This window comes from Archocentrus centrarchus, chromosome 11 (genome assembly GCF_007364275.1).
Source record: "Archocentrus centrarchus isolate MPI-CPG fArcCen1 chromosome 11, fArcCen1, whole genome shotgun sequence".
NCBI lineage: Eukaryota > Metazoa > Chordata > Actinopteri > Cichliformes > Cichlidae > Archocentrus > Archocentrus centrarchus.
This window is the reverse complement of record NC_044356.1, coordinates 8,685,844-8,706,155: the sequence shown is the minus strand read 5'-3', so window position 1 is coordinate 8,706,155 and position 20,312 is coordinate 8,685,844. Positions and strand designations below refer to the sequence as shown.

Below are 20,312 nucleotides of genomic sequence, written 5' to 3'. Positions count from 1 at the left end.
GTTTTCACACCAGGCCATTGAAGTTGGCCTTCGTTTTTCTCCCTCACCACCAAAATTGTTTGTGCACTTGTTCGCACATGCTTTGTCTGATCACCCCGAAAATTTAATCACTCCTTTACACACCCAGCCTAAATCCATAACTACAGATTCAAGACTGTAGGTGCAATAGCGCCCCCTACAGAAGCAAATGAAAATTTGTATGACCGTCCACAGAATTAGGTTTGTTCTGAAATACATGAAAATATCTTTCACCATTCCTTACAAAATCCTCATCAGTTTAATAAGCCTCCTGCCCTGAACACATTGATATGCATAAAGTCCATAAACGTTACAGCGTCACCTAGTGGCAGCTTGAAATATCATAAAATAACATGTTTTTTAGCTAGCCCCAGAGTTACATTGTATCTACAGCTCTGAAATTGTGCACACTCATGTAACATCCTAAGACGTACAAAAAAGTCTCTTGGACCCATACTCCCAACCCTACAGAAAGTCCGCCATCTTCAATTGAAGGTGTCAATTTTTGTCATTTTCAGGCCTGCTATTTGAATGAACTCCTCCTAGGGCATTTTACACAGTGAGACCAAATTTGCTCCACATCATCTAGACAAGGAGCCCATCAAATATTGTGGAAATCTTGACAAAATATTAAATGGTGTTGTCACACCAGGCCATTGAAGTTGGCCTTCATTTTTCTCAATCACGACCAAAATTGTTTGGGCACGTGTTTGTACATGCTTTGCCCAGTCTGCCTGAAAATGTAATCACTCATGTACACAGCCACTCTGAACCCATAACTGTGGATTCAAGGCTATAGCTGCAAAAGTGCCCCCTACAGAAGCAAATGAAATTTTGTATAGCATCCACAAACTTAGTTTCTCAGAAATGTATGAAAATGTGTTTCAACATTCTTGACATCATCCTGATCAAAACAGTCAATCAGACCCATGCCCTATTTTGCATGCTGGAGCCGTGACCACACCCCCAAATATTCCATTGCGTCTATGACGAGAGCAAAAGATATCTTTTCCTATAAAAGAATTCAACTTTCTACAGACCTTCTGTACACCATCACGGTCACAAGACCTCCGAGTGCGGCACGGGTCGACGAGCGCCACGGGTCGACGCGTGGGGAGTGCGAGGGCCCGATATCACCACTTGCGGTTTTAATTTTATTTACAACTGTAACAACAGTATAAAAAAATATATTTTATTTTTGATCAAAAATAAATGTTCAGCTTGTTACTTTAAAGTTATGGTTGTCTTTATTTCCACTAGAGAGTGCTGTACTCTAGAAATATTTACATTTATTATCTGATTGCACAGTCATATTGGATTCATACCTTTCTTGTAGCAAAAATTTTAAATATGAGAAACCCATTTGGTTCTAGCAATGTGTACTTTTGCTTTGATTTTATTGCAAATCATTACAAACTGGGATTACAAGTGCTTTAAATATTTTTCCAGCACATGTGATGGCACTTCCACCCAGCAATTCCTGTTCAATGTGTGTTATATTTAATACATATAAATGAATGGATGGATATAAATACCTGTATCATTGTTCCAACATATAAACATGTTCCAAGGAGAGTCTTTCAAAATAAAAGACAAGATGTAGTATTCATAGCTCACTCATTTATTGGGCGATATGATAGAGTAAAAAAAACTTTGACAGGGGTCTAGGTGAAGAGAAAAAAGACCCAGCAAAACTACATACAACATTTGCCCAAACTTAACACAGTGCTGCGGGTTTAGGTGAATTAAGACTCAAACTGTTTACATGAGTGTAGAACAAAATTATAGTTCCCACAGCAACATAAAAACATTAAACCATAGAAAAGACATTGAAAATCAAAAATGTAGTCCAAGACTGAATTAGGTAAAGATATGGAGAGGCTTGTGGTATCATTTGACTTCTATGAAAACAGGTTTTAATTTATTTTTCACATCGTGTGAATTGAATGTGAAAACTGAGGTTATATTAGTTGTTTCAAGCACATTCTATCATTTATTTCAGTGGACTAATAATGTTGGATTCCAGTTTGGTAAGTCGTTTCTAAGACTTCTTAATATGAAAAAAAAATACTAAGTTTTTGGTAATTAAGTTTTAAACAACAAAAATTACAGCATAGAAGCAAAGGTTTCAACCACTTGGTTCACTGTTCAAGAGAAGCTCACAGAACGGCTTCTCCACAACTTTAAACACACCTTAAAAAATATTGGAAGTAAGAGAGAAGGTATTACTTTATGTAATAGTGAGTGGATTAGAGTATTCACTTCTTCAGTGGGAGTAAACTGAGGCCTGTGATGGGATCTATAATACACCTCTCAACCAGCTGGAGATACGTGAGGTTCTCTTGAGTGTTGGGGTCAAAGAAGCCCTTGGTGTCATCATCAGGATCAGATAAAATGTGGTTCATTTCTTCATCAAAGTAACCCCTTTCATATGCCACCTGTACAGGCACTCTGTGACTGTGCACCGGGTCAATTATGCCTCCTGTTGCAATTTGAGCTTCAAGAAGACGGATGCCGTGATCTTTGACGATGAGATCTTTTTTCAAGGCCTGGAACAGTGAAATTGTTTGTCCAGTGTAGGGATCTTTGTATCCTGTCACTGCCCTCTCAGCTGAAAGCAGTTTGTTTTTCCACTCTTTGCCAACCACTCTTTGAGCAACTGCTTCCTCTACAGAAAGTTTCTTGTTGTTGACTGGGTCAATGATAAAGCCAGTGGCAGCCTGGGCCTCCAGCAGAACCAGAGAGGTACCAGGAGTCAGCAGACCTTTGCTTTTAGCTTCATAGATGCTCATGGTCTTTTGGGTGGACTGGATATACACTCCTGCAATGCTGTTGGTTCCCTCAAGGTACTTACGCACTGAGTCCATTTCACTTACTTCTGTAACTGTAACTTTTCCAGCACTTAGATTTTTGTAGAGGTTCTCGTCAATGATTTTAGATTCAAGCAGCTCAATAGCAGACACATCCTTCCTGATTCCATGGAACTTTTCAATTTGAGTAGTCTCTGTGATTGTTGTGGTGATGGTAGTTTTTGCTGTGCTACTGTCCACTTTTGTTTCTGGTGGTTGACTCATGACGATTGATGAAGATGATGAAGTTGTTGTGTCTTTCGTATGCTGCTCAATGATTGTCAGGATGATTTCCAAAAAGCGCTCAATTGTGATTGATCCTGCCTTGTACTGTTGGACTAGGTCCCTCCGTTTCTCCTCAGTGATGTATTTGGAGTAGAGCAGATCCCACAGAGACACTGTTGTTCCTCTGTATTTCCCTCCGGCTTTGGTTGTTGTCTTAGACTTCAGAATACGTTTTGTTGCCTCATCTACAAAGAAATAATACTCTCCTTTTTTGACAATGACTAGTAAACTGAGGCCTGTGATGGGATCTTTTATACACCTCTCAACCAGCTGGAGATACGTGAGGTTCTCCTGAGTGTTGGGGTCAAAGAAGCCCTTGGTGTCATCATCAGGATCAGATAAAATGTGGTTCATTTCTTCATCAAAGTAACCCCTTTCATATGCCACCTGTACAGGCACTCTGTGACTGTGCACCGGGTCAATTATGCCTCCTGTTGCAATTTGAGCTTCAAGAAGACGGATGCCGTGATCTTTGACGATGAGATCTTTTTTCAAGGCCTGGAACAGTGAAATTGTTTGTCCAGTGTAGGGATCTTTGTATCCTGTCACTGCCCTCTCAGCTGAAAGCAGTTTGTCTTTCCAGTCTCTGCCAACAACTAGTTGAGCAACAGCTTCCTCTACAGAAAGTTTCTTGTTGTTGACTGGGTCAATGATAAAGCCAGTGGCAGCCTGGGCCTCCAGCAGAACCAGAGAGGTACCAGGAGTCAGCAGACCTTTGCTTTTAGCTTCATAGATGCTCATGGTCTCTTGGGTGGACTGGATATACACTCCCGCAATGCTGTTGGTTCCCTCAAGGTACTTGCGCACTGAGTCCATTTCACTTACTTCTGCCACTGTAACTTTTCCAGCACTGAGATCTTTGTAGAGGTTCTCATCAATGATTTTAGATTCAAGCAGCTCAGTTAGAGAGACATCCTTCCTGATTCCATGGAACTTTTCAGTTTGAGTAGTCTCTGTAATTGTTGTGGTGATGGTAGTTTTTGCTGTGCTACTGTCCACTTTTGTTTCTGGTGGTTGACTCATGACGATTGATGAAGATGATGAAGTTGTTGTGTCTTTTGTTTGCTGCTCAATGATTGTCAGGATGATTTCCAAAAAGCGCTCAATTGTGATTGATCCTGCCTTGTACTGTTGGACTAGGTCCCTCCGTTTCTCCTCAGTGATGTATTTGGAGTAGAGCAGATCCCACAGAGACACTGTTGTTCCTCTGTATTTCCCTCCGGCTTTGGTTGTTATCTTAGACTTCAGAATACGTTTTGTTGCCTCATCTACAAAGAAATAATACTCTCCTTTTTTGACAATGACTAGTAAACTGAGGCCTGTGATGGGATCTGTAATACACCTCTCAACAAGCTGGAGATACGTGAGGTTCTCTTGAGTGTTGGGGTCAAAGAAGCCCTTGGTGTCATCATCAGGATCAGATAAAATGTGGTTCATTTCTTCATCAAAGTAACCCCTTTCATATGCCACCTGTACAGGCACTCTGTGACTGTGCACCGGGTCAATTATGCCTCCTGTTGCAATTTGAGCTTCAAGAAGACGGATGCCGTGATCTTTGACGATGAGATCTTTTTTCAAGGCCTGGAACAGTGAAATTGTTTGTCCAGTGTAGGGATCTTTGTATCCTGTCACTGCCCTCTCAGCTGAAAGCAGTTTGTTTTTCCACTCTTTGCCAACCACACTTTGAGCAACAGCTTCCTCTACAGAAAGTTTCTTGTTGTTGACTGGGTCAATGATAAAGCCAGTGGCAGCCTGGGCCTCCAGCAGAACCAGAGAGGTACCAGGAGTCAGCAGACCTTTGCTTTTAGCTTCATAGATGCTCATGGTCTTTTGGGTGGACTGGATATACACTCCCGCAATGCTGTTGGTTCCCTCAAGGTACTTACGCACTGAGTCCATTTCACTTACTTCTGTCACTGTAACTTTTCCAGCACTAAGACTTTTGTAGAGGTTCTCGTCAATGATTTTAGATTCAAGCAGCTCAATAGCAGACACATCCTTCCTGATTCCATGGAACTTTTCAATTTGAGTAGTCTCTGTGATTGTTGTGGTGATGGTAGTTTTTGCTGTGCTACTGTCCACTTTTGTTTCTGGTGGTTGACTCATGACGATTGATGAAGATGATGAAGTTGTTGTGTCTTTCGTATGCTGCTCAATGATTGTCAGGATGATTTCCAAAAAGCGCTCAATTGTGATTGATCCTGCCTTGTACTGTTGGACTAGGTCCCTCCGTTTCTCCTCAGTGATGTATTTGGAGTAGAGCAGATCCCACAGAGACACTGTTGTTCCTCTGTATTTCCCTCCGGCGTTGGTTGTTGTCTTAGACTTCAGAATATGTTTTGTTGCCTCATCTACAAAGAAATAATACTCTCCTTTTTTGACAATGACTAGTAAACTGAGGCCTGTGATGGGATCTGTAATACACCTCTCAACCAGCTGGAGATACGTGAGGTTCTCTTGAGTGTTGGGGTCAAAGAAGCCCTTGGTGTCATCATCAGGATCAGATAAAATGTGGTTCATTTCTTCATCAAAGTAACCCCTTTCATATGCCACCTGTACAGGCACTCTGTGACTGTGCACCGGGTCAATTATGCCTCCTGTTGCAATTTGAGCTTCAAGAAGACGGATGCCGTGATCTTTGACGATGAGATCTTTTTTCAAGGCCTGGAACAGTGAAATTGTTTGTCCAGTGTAGGGATCTTTGTATCCTGTCACTGCTCTCTCAGCTGAAAGCAGTTTGTCTTTCCACTCTCTGCCAACCACACTTTGAGCAACAGCTTCCTCTACAGAAAGTTTCTTGTTGTTGACTGGGTCAATGATAAAGCCAGTGGCAGCCTGGGCCTCCAGCAGAACCAGAGAGGTACCAGGAGTCAGCAGACCTTTGCTTTTAGCTTCATAGATGCTCATGGTCTTTTGGGTGGACTGGATATACACTCCTGCAATGCTGTTGGTTCCCTCAAGGTACTTACGCACTGAGTCCATTTCACTTACTTCTGTCACTGTAACTTTTCCAGCACTAAGATTTTTGTAGAGGTTCTCGTCAATGATTTTAGATTCAAGCAGCTCAATAGCAGACACATCCTTCCTGATTCCATGGAACTTTTCAATTTGAGTAGTCTCTGTGATTGTTGTGGTGATGGTAGTTTTTGCTGTGCTACTGTCCACTTTTGTTTCTGGTGGTTGACTCATGATGATTGATGAAGATGATGAAGTTGTGTCTTTCGTATGCTGCTCAATGATTGTCAGGATGATTTCCAAAAAGCGCTCAATTGTGATTGATCCTGCCTTGTACTGTTGGACTAGGTCCCTCCGTTTCTCCTCAGTGATGTATTTGGAGTAGAGCAGATCCCACAGAGACACTGTTGTTCCTCTGTATTTCCCTCTGGCTTTGGTTGTTGTCTTAGACTTCAGAATACGTTTTGTTGCCTCATCTACAAAGAAATAATACTCTCCTTTTTTGACAATGACTAGTAAACTGAGGCCTGTGATGGGATCTGTAATACACCTCTCAACCAGCTGGAGATACGTGAGGTTCTCTTGAGTGTTGGGGTCAAAGAAGCCCTTGGTGTCATCATCAGGATCAGATAAAATGTGGTTCATTTCTTCATCAAAGTAACCCCTTTCATATGCCACCTGTACAGGCACTCTGTGACTGTGCACCGGGTCAATTATGCCTCCTGTTGCAATTTGAGCTTCAAGAAGACGGATGCCGTGATCTTTGACGATGAGATCTTTTTTCAAGGCCTGGAACAGTGAAATTGTTTGTCCAGTGTAGGGATCTTTGTATCCTGTCACTGCCCTCTCAGCTGAAAGCAGTTTGACTTTCCACTCTCTGCCAACCACACTTTGAGCAACAGCTTCCTCTACAGAAAGTTTCTTGTTGTTGACTGGGGCAATGATAAAGCCAGTGGCAGCCTGGGCCTCCAGCAGAACCAGAGAGGTACCAGGAGGCAGCAGACCTTTGCTTTTAGCTTCATAGATGCTCATGGTCTTTTGGGTGGACTGGATATACACTCCTGCAATGCTGTTGGTTCCCTCAAGGTACTTACGCACTGAGTCCATTTCACTTACTTCTGTCACTGTAACTTTTCCAGCACTAAGATTTTTGTAGAGGTTCTCGTCAATGATTTTAGATTCAAGCAGCTCAATAGCAGACACATCCTTCCTGATTCCATGGAACTTTTCAATTTGAGTAGTCTCTGTGATTGTTGTGGTGATGGTAGTTTTTGCTGTGCTACTGTCCACTTTTGTTTCTGGTGGTTGACTCATGACGATTGATGAAGATGATGAAGTTGTTGTGTCTTTCGTATGCTGCTCAATGATTGTCAGGATGATTTCCAAAAAGCGCTCAATTGTGATTGATCCTGCCTTGTACTGTTGGACTAGGTCCCTCCGTTTCTCCTCAGTGATGTATTTGGAGTAGAGCAGATCCCACAGAGACACTGTTGTTCCTCTGTATTTCCCTCCGGCGTTGGTTGTTGTCTTAGACTTCAGAATACGTTTTGTTGCCTCATCTACAAAGAAATAATACTCTCCTTTTTTGACAATGACTAGTAAACTGAGGCCTGTGATGGGATCTGTAATACACCTCTCAACAAGCTGGAGATACGTGAGGTTCTCTTGAGTGTTGGGGTCAAAGAAGCCCTTGGTGTCATCATCAGGATCAGATAAAATGTGGTTCATTTCTTCATCAAAGTAACCCCTTTCATATGCCACCTGTACAGGCACTCTGTGACTGTGCACCGGGTCAATTATGCCTCCTGTTGCAATTTGAGCTTCAAGAAGACGGATGCCGTGATCTTTGACGATGAGATCTTTTTTCAAGGCCTGGAACAGTGAAATTGTTTGTCCAGTGTAGGGATCTTTGTATCCTGTCACTGCTCTCTCAGCTGAAAGCAGTTTGTCTTTCCACTCTCTGCCAACCACACTTTGAGCAACAGCTTCCTCTACAGAAAGTTTCTTGTTGTTGACTGGGTCAATGATAAAGCCAGTGGCAGCCTGGGCCTCCAGCAGAACCAGAGAGGTACCAGGAGTCAGCAGACCTTTGCTTTTAGCTTCATAGATGCTCATGGTCTTTTGGGTGGACTGGATATACACTCCCGCAATGCTGTTGGTTCCCTCAAGGTACTTACGCACTGAGTCCATTTCACTTACTTCTGTCACTGTAACTTTTCCAGCACTAAGACTTTTGTAGAGGTTCTCGTCAATGATTTTAGATTCAAGCAGCTCAATAGCAGACACATCCTTCCTGATTCCATGGAACTTTTCAATTTGAGTAGTCTCTGTGATTGTTGTGGTGATGGTAGTTTTTGCTGTGCTACTGTCCACTTTTGTTTCTGGTGGTTGACTCATGACGATTGATGAAGATGATGAAGTTGTTGTGTCTTTCGTATGCTGCTCAACGATTGTCAGGATGATTTCCAAAAAGCGCTCAATTGTGATTGATCCTGCCTTGTACTGTTGGACTAGGTCCCTCCGTTTCTCCTCAGTGATGTATTTGGAGTAGAGCAGATCCCACAGAGACACTGTTGTTCCTCTGTATTTCCCTCCGGCTTTGGTTGTTGTCTTAGACTTCAGAATACGTTTTGTTGCCTCATCTACAAAGAAATAATACTCTCCTTTTTTGACAATGACTAGTAAACTGAGGCCTGTGATGGGATCTGTAATACACCTCTCAACAAGCTGGAGATACGTGAGGTTCTCTTGAGTGTTGGGGTCAAAGAAGCCCTTGGTGTCATCATCAGGATCAGATAAAATGTGGTTCATTTCTTCATCAAAGTAACCCCTTTCATATGCCACCTGTACAGGCACTCTGTGACTGTGCACCGGGTCAATTATGCCTCCTGTTGCAATTTGAGCTTCAAGAAGACGGATGCCGTGATCTTTGACGATGAGATCTTTTTTCAAGGCCTGGAACAGTGAAATTGTTTGTCCAGTGTAGGGATCTTTGTATCCTGTCACTGCTCTCTCAGCTGAAAGCAGTTTGTCTTTCCACTCTCTGCCAACCACACTTTGAGCAACAGCTTCCTCTACAGAAAGTTTCTTGTTGTTGACTGGGTCAATGATAAAGCCAGTGGCAGCCTGGGCCTCCAGCAGAACCAGAGAGGTACCAGGAGTCAGCAGACCTTTGCTTTTAGCTTCATAGATGCTCATGGTCTTTTGGGTGGACTGGATATACACTCCTGCAATGCTGTTGGTTCCCTCAAGGTACTTACGCACTGAGTCCATTTCACTTACTTCTGTCACTGTAACTTTTCCAGCACTAAGACTTTTGTAGAGGTTCTCGTCAATGATTTTAGATTCAAGCAGCTCAATAGCAGACACATCCTTCCTGATTCCATGGAACTTTTCAATTTGAGTAGTCTCTGTGATTGTTGTGGTGATGGTAGTTTTTGCTGTGCTACTGTCCACTTTTGTTTCTGGTGGTTGACTCATGACGATTGATGAAGATGATGAAGTTGTTGTGTCTTTCGTATGCTGCTCAACGATTGTCAGGATGATTTCCAAAAAGCGCTCAATTGTGATTGATCCTGCCTTGTACTGTTGGACTAGGTCCCTCCGTTTCTCCTCAGTGATGTATTTGGAGTAGAGCAGATCCCACAGAGACACTGTTGTTCCTCTGTATTTCCCTCCGGCGTTGGTTGTTGTCTTAGACTTCAGAATATGTTTTGTTGCCTCATCTACAAAGAAATAATACTCTCCTTTTTTGACAATAGACAACAAGTCAAGTTCTGTTTTTTGATCTCTGACACACCTTTCAATCAGCTGGAGATATGTGAGGTTCTCTTGAGTGTTGGGGTCAAAGAAGCCCTTAGTGTCATCATCAGGATCAGATAAAATGTGGTTCATTTCTTCATCAAAGTAACCTCTCTGGTATGCTACCTGGATGGGAACTCGATGACTGTGCACCGGGTCAATTATGCCTCCTGTTGCAATTTGAGCTTCAAGAAGACGGATGCCGTGATCTTTGACGATGAGATCTTTTTTCAAGGCCTGGAACAGTGAAATTGTTTGTTCAGTGTAGGGATCTTTGTATCCTGTCACTGCCCTCTCAGCTGAAAGCAGTTTGTTTTTCCACTCTCTGCCAACCACTCCTTGAGCAACAGCTTCCTCTACAGAAAGTTTCTTGTTGTTGACTGGGTCAATGATAAAGCCAGTGGCAGCCTGGGCCTCCAGCAGAACCAGAGAGGTACCAGGAGTCAGCAGACCTTTGCTTTTAGCTTCATAGATGCTCATAACTTGTTTTGTAGATTCAACTCTGACTCCTGCTATACAGTTTGTAGCTCCAAGATACTTTTGAATTGATTCCATTTTGTCAACATTTTCTTCACTTACTTTACCTTGTATAATTTGGGTGAAGAGGTCCTTTGAGATAATCTTTGACTCAAATAATTCACTGGCTGAGACCTGCTTTCGTAGTCCTTTGAACTTTCTTTCTTTGGATGATCGCTCTGTAATTATTACCGTGAGTATTTCGATCATCTCCTCAATCTTGATGACTCCTGTTTTGTATTGCTGTATAAGCTGTTCCCTTTTTTCTTCTGATATGTATTCAGATAGCAACACATCCCACAGTGTGACGTTCTTGTTTTTAAATTTTCCTACATTCAAGGTCATAGTTTTACTTTTTAGTGCAAGCTCAATTTGCTCATCTCTGTGAAATACATGGGCTTTTTCTTTATGCAGTGGCAGGAGAAGTAGCCCGGTTTTAGCATCTTTCTCACATCTTTTCATCAGCTGACAGTATGAGAGGTTTTCTTTGTTGTTTGGGTCAAAGAATCCCTTTGCATCATCTTTGGGGTTCATCAGAATTTTGTGAGTGTCTTCATCCAGATATCCCTTTTTGATTGCAATATGAAGTGGTAGCCTAAGACTTTGATTTGGGTCAGTAATTCCTCCTGTTGCTATTTGCACATCAAGAAGCCGAAGGCCACGACTTTTCTCTATCAGCTTTTCATTCATGGCTTCAAACAGTGATATTGTCACATCGGTATATGGATCTTTATATCCAGTGACAGCTCGTTCAGCTGAGAGAAGTTGCTCATGTACATCCGGTCCAATTACCCTTTCTTTGGCAGCCTCATCCACAGTATAGAATTCATTTTTAAGGGGGTCAATGACCCATCCTGTTGCAGCCTGAGCTTCGAGTAATACACGTGCAATGCCAGCTGTCAACAGGCCTTCATTTCTGGCTTCATATATGCTCATCACTTTCTGGGATGGATGAACCTTAACTCCAGCAATGCTTCCAGTTCCCTTCAGGTATCCTCTTACGGGTTCACTCTGTGCTATTGTTTCCAAACTGAGTTTTCCTTCTTTCACCTTTTTGAATGTTTCTGCATCAATGATTTCAGAATCCAGAAGCTGTTGTGCAGAGACATGCTTTCTCATGCCTTTTATTACTTTGGGAGTTTCAGTCTTCTCCAGTTTTTCTATTGTGGTGATCACTAATGTGATTATGGTTTGTGTGCTAATCTGCCTCGTTCTGTATTTTTCAATCAGTTCAAGCCGCTGATCCTCGGTGAAGTAGCCAGAGTGAATCAAGTCCCATAGAGTAACAGATTTTCCAGAATAGTGTCCTACAGATATTCTGACACTTGTCTTTTCAAACTCCTTCCTGATCTCTGTGTCAGTATACAGCTTTTCCTTTGTTGCTGTAGCTTTTGGTTTGTCATTTAGCGGCAGGAGGAACAGTCCGGTTTCCTTATCTTTCATGCATCTGCCCAACATCTCCATGTATGTCAGATTTTCTTGTGTCTTTGGGTCAAAAAAGCCCTTTGTGTCATCAGTTGGGTCTGTTAGGATTTGATTAAGTTCTGCATCAAAATATCCCTTCCTGTATGCAACTTCAAGGGGTAAGTGGAGGCACTTTATGGGATCAATGATACCACCTGTAGCAATCTGGGCCTCGAGTAAACGGATGCCATGCTGCTTGACAATGAGATCCTTTTTCAAGGCTTGGAAAAGTGAGATCTTTTGACCTGTGTACGGATCTTTGTAACCAGTGACAGCTCTCTCTGCAGACAAAAGTTTTTCGTACATCTGTGGACTAATCAGATTTTCTTTGAGAGATTGTTCAACTGTAAGTTTTTTGTTATTCAGAGGATCAACAATGAATCCTGTAGCTGCTTGTGCTTCAAGGAGGCAAAGGGCGGTGCCGGGTGTAAGAAGGCCAATTCTCTGTGCTTCATAGATGCTTATTTTCTGATTGGAGGGTTGCAGTGTCAAACCAGCTACACAACTTTTGCCTTGTAGGTAGGCTCTCACATTGTCCATTTTCATCACATCAGTGCTTGTCATGTTTCCAGTGATCAAGCTTTTGTATGTGTTTTCATCCACAATTTCAAGATCCAAAAGATCCACGGCAGAGACTTCTCCTCTGAGACCTTTAAACTTCAGTCCTTCTTGCTGTCTTATCTCCTTACTCTCAATGATCTCTACAATGGTTTCAGTGAGCTGCTGAATTGTGATTTTCTTTGACCTGAAGAGCTTGAAAAATTCCTGTCGTTTGTCCTCAGACAGATACTCTGAGTTGATAAGATCCCACAGTGTTGTGTGCTTGCCCTTGAACCTACCGTACTTGACAGTAACTATTGTTGTTTTGAACAGTTCCCTAATATTATCATCTATCTTTATTTTGCTGCTCTTTCCTTTGAGAGGTAAGAGGCACAGGCCTGTACTGGGATCTGTAACACATCTGGCCATGAGCTGCAAATATGTCAGGTTCTCCTGGGTGTTGGGGTCAAAGAATCCCTTGGTGTCGTCACTTGGATCATCCAGGATCTGATTCATTTCTTTGTTAAAGTACCCCTTCTTATAGGCCACGTGGACAGGTATTCGATGGCTGTTCACTGGGTCGATGATCCCGCCGGTAGCAATTTGTGCCTCCAGGAGCCGAATGCCATGGTCTTTTAGGATGAGGTCTTTTTGCATTGCTTGGAACAAAGAAATTGTTTTTCCAGTGTATGGATCTTTGTATCCAGTGACTGCTTTCTCTGCTGAGCGTAGCTTTTGACAGACATCAGGCCCCACGATCTTTGCTTTGACAGCGTCATCCACTGAAAACTTTCTGTTTCCAATAGGGTCAATAATGAACCCCGTTGCTGCCTGTGCCTCCAGTAGAATCAGTGCCGTTCCGGGCATCAGTTTTCCTTTCTGTTTGGCCTGATAGATGGTCATGATTTGAGAATCAGGAAGCAGAATACCTGCAATGCTGTCTTTCCCTTTCAAGTACACGTTTACATTTTCATCTTCAATCACATCCTTTACTGACTTTTTTCCCTTCTTCAGGTCCTCTAGGACCTCCTGACTAATGATATCTGCTTCCACGAGCTGCTTGGCTGTAACGGTGTCTCTGATGCCTTCAAAGACAACTTCAGTTGTTTTCACAGACTTTTCTATGACTTCCAGAACTGTTGTAATGATCATCTTGATGGTGAGCTTCCCCTCTCTGTATTTTTTAAAGATGTCTTGCCGCTGGTTTTCATCAAAGTACTCTGACATCAGCAGTTCCCACAGAGATACTGTCATTCCTGTGTATTTCCCATATGTCACTTTCACCTTCTCTGCCTTGAAGGCCATTTTGGTTTGGTAGTCAATGAAACTGAAATTCAGCCCATCTGATTTATCATGTAGAGGGAGGAGGCACAGTCCAGTGGCAGGATCAGAGACACACCTTTCCATCAGCTGAAGATAGGTTAGATTTTCTTTTGTGTTTGGGTCAAAAAAGCCTTTAGTGTCGTCTCCTGAATCCTCCAGTATGGCATTCATTTGTTTATCAAAATAGCCTCTCTCGAAAGCCACTTCTGTAGGAAGTCTGTGGCTGTTGATTGGATCAATTATTCCCCCGGTAGCAATTTGTGCTTCAAGTAGGCGGATTCCATGTTCTTTGACGATGAGGTCTTTTGACAGTGCTTGAAACAGGGATATAGTTTCACCGTTGTATGGGTCTTTGTATCCAGTTACTGCTCGCTCTGCAGAAAGCAGCTTTGCGTGATATTCTGGGCCAATAAGTTTGCTTTTGACAGCTTCATCCACAGTGTACTTTTTATTTTTTACAGGATCTATCATGAACCCAGTAGCGGCCTGTGCCTCCAAGAGAACCAGTGATGTCCCAGGCATCAGTATGCCTTGCTTCATGGCTTGATAAATGCTCATTCTCTGATTGGTTGAGAGTATAGCAATGCCTGCAATGCTGCCTTTGCCTTCCAGGTATTCTTTTACTGTTTCCATCAACATCACCTCTTGTGTTGTGGTGTTCCCCTTTTGTAGGTCATCAAATGTTTCTTTGTCAATGATCTTTGATTCAAGAAGCTCGGTGGAGGAAATGCCTCTGCGCAGACCTTTGAAGGTGATGCAGACAGGAAGGAGCAACAGGCCTGTATCAGGCTCCACAGTGCATTGCTCTTGGAGGCTTCTGTAGTTAAGATTTTGTTGCAAGGTTGGATGATAAAACACTTTGAGCTCTGACATCTGGTCATTCAGCAAATCTTTTTCGTAGCAACCCTTTTGAATCGCGGAGTCGACTGAAATGTTTGTCTTGTCAGCAGGATCAAACAGACCTCGTGTGGCTATCTGTGCTTCCAGCAGCCTCAATCCATAATCTATTGGAATTAAATCTTTTTGCATGGCTTGGAATACAGATAACATTTGGTTGGTGTAGGGGTCTGCATACCCACTGATGGCTTTCTCCGCTGTGAGGAGCCTGTCTTTCATCTCTGGTCCAACTACTCCCTCTTTAACAGCCTCTTTGACAGGAAGCTTTCGGTTGTTTATCGGGTCTATTATACCTACTGTGGCAGCTTGAGCTTCAAGCAGAGCCAGTGCTGTCCCTGACTTAATGAGACGCTTTTTCATGGCTTGATAGATGGTTATCTTTGTCTTTGTTTTCTCCAGAAATATCCCAGCCACAGGCTCACGGACTTCTTTGGAGCCATTTTGCTTGATTTTGCCGTCCTGAAGGTTGGAGTCCATTTTGACCTAAAGGGCTGTGGTAACAGAAACAATTAGAGATCTTATTTTGTAGGTTTCATCCTCTGCATTGTGAGTACAAGTATAATACAGATCTGAGATATACTAGGACACACTGTGGTTAAACTAGGTTATGATGGCCTGGTTATAAAATACATCTGCATATATGTTCAAATGGATGCACAATAAAACTAACTTTTTTATATGATTGTCAAATTATCTGTCATAAGCAAATTATTCAGGTTTTCACAGAATAAGATGCAGTAAGAAGTTTTATAAAAGGATTTCTTTTAAATACTTGTGCTGTTTTTTACATGCCTGCTTTTCCCTCATAATCTCTAACCTTACATGTCACAAGGGGTCGCCACAGACAGTAGCTCCGCATGTTTTCCACCGGATGCCCTTCCTGAGGCAACCCCAAAAAGGATTTATGTCCTTGGCTGGAACTGAACCAGCAACCTTTTGCTAAAAAAAGAGACTAATGTAATAGAGAATATATTGCAGCACGATAGAGAAGGTATGGTGTTGATTGCATTGATAAATAGTATTTATGTTTGGCTGCTGGAGTAAATTAAACATTTAATAGCATCCAGGATAACTCTGACTTCCTCAAATATAACTAGTCTGGAGCAACAGAAATAGAAATACAAGGTTGTTTTTGTTTCCGTGAATTGTACTGACGAGTTTTGCAATACGTTATCTTCTGTAATATATAATTATCATCATATCATATCAAACCTTTCAGTTTCCTTGTGAGTATGTGGACAGCCCGTTGTTCCAAAATCCAAGATCCAACAGCAGTGGAAGGCTTATTTTTATGGTCTCAGGCCTTTGAAACACCGTCCCTGCAGAGATAAGGCAAGCATAACAACTTTGATCTAAACTTATGATTTGATTTTAAAATTATTTCTCATGCACTTTCTAAATTACACATGGGGGAAAATGCAGCTGTCTCAAAAACCAAACAACCCCCAGCCCGAGATGTAGGCTAATTAAGATGATTAAAACCTGTTTTTCTTCAGTCCCTGCACAAATTTGAACAGAAACTACTAACGATGTGTCAGCGTACGAGCACTTTTCACACACATCCCCCATTTGGGACTTTTGGCAGTAACACACAGTGTGTCTGACCTGGAACAGCCAGATGTCCTGTTTTGTAACAACAAGGTTGAGAGTTCATATCTTTTTGAATTCCTGTGCAGCCAAATCTGCAGAACTTTATTTTTGGCTTCTAGCAGAAATCAGAAAGTTTCCAAACATGTGCAGAAGTATAGCCATAAAAAATAAAGAGCTAAAGACACCACGGCATAAAAATATCAGCTTCAAGGTAAAATAAATAAAAAATAAAGTGTTCATCAATTGCCATTCATGTAAACAAATACTGTAGGATTTAAAGTGTATGAAAAGTTTCTTATTTAGAAATTCTACAACATAACCCAATTTTAATACTCATCCACTTAGAGTGATAAATTTAACACTAGCAATGGCATAATCTTTGAGCAGGTTCTTTCTATGGCAGATGAGACGTTACTGTACTGAGACAGTGTTACAAAGGTCTGCATAACATTTCAGTTAATTACTGTTACATAGTCACAAAAAAATGTAATGAGTAAGCAGATATCTGGGAACAAGTGGCTCTTTTTCTGCCTTGTTGGGTTTGTGACGGTGATTAATGTCACAGATGATGTCATGCCACCTGTAGGAGTGAGCACTAGTCTCAGAAGAATGGGTGTGAACTGGATCTCAGCCATACTGCTCAGAAACAAAGTTAATAATAATAAAGTCAGTAGAACTTAATAAAGTTCTACTGACAGCATGATTGTTTTCATATGTTTACTGTGATAAACTTTTATAGGGGCTAAGCGGTGTACGCTGCAGCCTGACATGGGTATTTAACAGCTGTTACTGTTTGAGCATTGGTGGCATAAAGGTGTGTGCAGGTCTGAAAGAGCCAACGAGCCAAGTAACACAAAGCTGTGGATTTAAAGTCCACTGAACTCTGTATATGTACAACAGCAGCAGTTCAGTACCTCTGAACTTCCAGCTTGAGTTTGTCTCCCACTTTGTAAATATTTGAATGTTTTTAAAGATGTCTAACATTCATTTTACATTTATGGCACCCTGTGAATTTACTTGTCAGCTCATAAAGGCAAATAACCTTCCTGCACAAAGCCAAAGAGTTATCTGACTGTGCTAACAGAGCTTAAATGTTTTCTGCTCGCACCACTAAATTCACTTTTCTGCACTGAACCAAAGGACTGTCAGTCAAATGCAACAAAAGATGTAAAACAAAGTCGTGGAAAATCTGAAGGTTTTGCTTTCATTTTCATCTCAGTAAGAGCTCTAAGTGGGACTAATTATACAGTTGGTGGCCTCTTTATTAAGTATGAATTGCCACATATGTGCATTTACTCATAATGCTCAGTTTTTAGTGACATTGTTGCAACTCTTAGGTACAGTTGATCTTAGTCACCATTCAGAGGTGTTTATAGGCTTTATTGAGAGCACCAGCATTCAGGACACGCCTCTGAACATAACAGCACAACTCTAACCTCTGACCTCAGTGCTTGAACACATCATTGAGCTGAATGTTCATGTTAAGGAGAAAAGTAGACTTAAAGAACATTTGTTACATTAGACTTTACAGTAGTACCATAAAAAAAGAATTACTTTTTAGTGCTCTGACTTATGTGATATTCTAGTTATCTTCTCTGAACTCATACACAACCAGAAAACAGTGAAATGCATAGAGATGATGTCTGTTATATCTCATTTTGTCTGATCAAGAGGTCAAAACTCCAAAATATTTGAAGTTAAATGAGTTACTTTGAATTTAAACAAGGAAAACCTTTAAATTTTTACAATATAGAAGCAAAATTTGGTATACTTTTGTTTGAAAACTCACTTAATAATAGTTAACAATGACTTAATGAGTGCAGCACCACTGAGGAAGTTTAAGAAACACCAGTAAAGATTTTTCTTTAAGCTTGCAAAGGAAATCCAGTTGTTTTGGGGTTTTTTTTGGCCACAGCAGCTTTTACCAGCAGAGACAGGAAATGGGGGAAAGATAGAGGAGGAAGACACATGGGCAAATTGGCGACAGGCCGGGATTCGAACCCACGCCACACGCACCACAATGCGGCATATGTATGTGGTTGCTGGCTTCACCACTAAGCCACCCGGGCGCCCTTGTCTCTGATTTTAAGTGAATATTTGGATGTTGGATGCATGGCTGGATGGATGGATGATGTCATAAGGTGCTCCCACTTGTCTAAATGAGTTATGACACATGTAATGCAAAGCTTTAACCTGAGCCAAGAATCTCATAACCACGTAACCTGCTATGCTTTTATGTTGCAGCTATTGAGCAATTTTAAGATTGACACCTTGCTAACCACCTTCTCTTGTTGGTTACATATAGTGTAGCAATAAGCCCAGTTACATCATATGTAAACTTAAGCCTTTGTGGTGCATTCCTGACACCACCCAGCACTCAAATTGTATGAACTAGGAATGGATGAGGCAGTATAGTATTGCTGATGCAGGTGTTGCACAACAGTTTTTATAGCTGTGGAAAATCTTGGATTGTCACTGTGTAAATAGATTCAAGGGTGATGTAAGCACAGTGTTCAGGCTTGTCAAAAACCTCATTAGTGGCGTGCAGGCATATTTATTTTAACGGCTGTGGTCAAAGGTGATCAGTGAGGAATGTGTGCGTCCCTTTTTTTTTTTATCAGAGGGTGTTGGCTGACACACTTACTGCGTTTCCTCTGTTTCTGCTTTGACAAGGCATTCTCACTCCCACTTTCACTCACACAAGTTAAAGTTTAAAAAGTTTCTAGTTTGAAGTAAATGCCACATCCACTCAAAGAAAAAGCATTTACTTTAGACAAACAGAAGGAAGAAAGGAACCATTTTTAACCAAGCTGAACTCACCAGAGGGTGCTCGGATGAAGTCCCAGCTCTGCACCGGCGAGCATTCAGCCTCGGCTGCTATGAGAGAAACTGCAGTTCTGAAGTGCTCCCAGCATCTCAGAGGTGTTCGCTGCTCAGATATAAGGCAGCCCCGGCGAAGTCACTCCCCTCCTGAGGTTCAGCCTCCTCCCCTCGGGCTGTGAGAGTGAGACAGCCAGAGATCTCTTTGTACTGAGCTCAGGATGCCAGGAATTCCTGCAGACTTCCTCGGAGCATGTCTATTGTGCTCCAAAACAATAAAGGCAAGCATATTGATTCTTTGTGACTGTGCAAAAGATGGGGAGATTTATTAAATGTACACATAAGGTAAACTAAGCTTTGTTGACTTTAAAAATTCCATAAAGATTCTTCACAAAGTTCTTCTTCACTTTCTTTTTTTTACTGATGTACAGTGGATATTTTTACTTCACACAATGTGTGAACCTGACCGAGAGCTCCTCTTACTTATCGAGCCAGCCAGAGCAGGATGCCCTGTGATAACCCCGAGCTTTGTCTTTGTGTTGCAGCTTCCCTCAGGTTTGACACGTTTTCACCTGTGGAAAGCAGAAACCTGACGGGCGAGAGGGGCTTTTCTGCCTTACTCACAACAATAAAAAAATCAAGTGTGTCACGAAACAGACGAGCTGCACAGAAAACAGCTGCTATTTGTTACAAAGACACCAGTCAGAGAGGAATGAGAACTTCAGGGTCTGGTTTGTTTGACGTGTGCGCTCCAAACTTTCCTGTTAAAATGACATCGTCTCCTTTTTAAAAAACTAAACTGTTAATGAATGAATGACATACAGCATTTTATTGCTGAAGGTAAAACTTTATAAATTGCAATAAAATCCAAATACGGGCATCTAAACTTTTACAACAGAAAATACTACACATCTCCTAAAGTGTCGAAACATGGTGTGCAAAGTTACACGTGTAATTAACGCTAAATGTCAAACAGGTTTATGGGTGAACTGCCAAAATATTTCAGTTACATAAATAACGCTCGTCAGGTCGGAAAAAACAAAACAAAACAGATAAATGAAGATTAAAATGCCAATCAAGTGTTTTTAGGATTTGACACCTAGTAGATCAAAGCTCATCACAGCTGCCAAAGAGACTTTCTCTCTAATCTGCATTTCTTCCATTTATTGTAAAAACGATTCTGAGGTGAACTTCATGTGTGGTGACCTCAAGTTTCTGAAAAACAGGTTGTGTAAAATGCAAGAAGTGAGAAGA

General features: G+C 41.6%; 1 protein-coding gene across 2 annotated transcripts; it reads right to left on the bottom strand.

Annotated features, from left to right (window-relative positions):
• Nucleotides 1-1,618: 1,618 nt before the first annotated feature.
• eppk1 (epiplakin 1) lies at nucleotides 1,619-19,163 on the bottom strand. 2 transcript variants are annotated; one of them, XM_030741679.1, is made up of 4 exons: nucleotides 19,059-19,163; nucleotides 15,861-15,967; nucleotides 11,556-15,139; nucleotides 1,619-9,497 (listed from the first exon to the last, which is right to left on the bottom strand). In XM_030741679.1, exons 3-4 carry the CDS (start codon nucleotides 15,123-15,125, stop codon nucleotides 2,277-2,279), a joined length of 10,791 nt encoding a protein of 3,596 aa, XP_030597539.1. In that variant the 5' UTR covers nucleotides 15,126-15,139; nucleotides 15,861-15,967; nucleotides 19,059-19,163; the 3' UTR covers nucleotides 1,619-2,276. The 2 variants fall into 2 exon arrangements, with proteins under 2 accessions (XP_030597539.1, XP_030597538.1); XM_030741678.1 differs by lacking the exons at nucleotides 15,861-15,967; nucleotides 19,059-19,163 and having other exon boundaries at nucleotides 1,619-9,623; nucleotides 11,914-12,019.
• Nucleotides 19,164-20,312: the final 1,149 nt, after the last annotated feature.

Bases quoted from the DNA above. Each gene is read 5' to 3' on its own strand.
- eppk1 (XM_030741679.1), bottom strand. From the start codon at position 15,125: ATGGACTCCAACCTTCAGGACGGCAAAATCAAGCAAAATGGCTCCAAA. The intron at 9,498-11,555 runs GTAATAAAAGGC...CAAATTGAAAAG, and splicing joins AGAAGACTGAAACTCCCAAA to TTCCATGGAATCAGGAAGGA.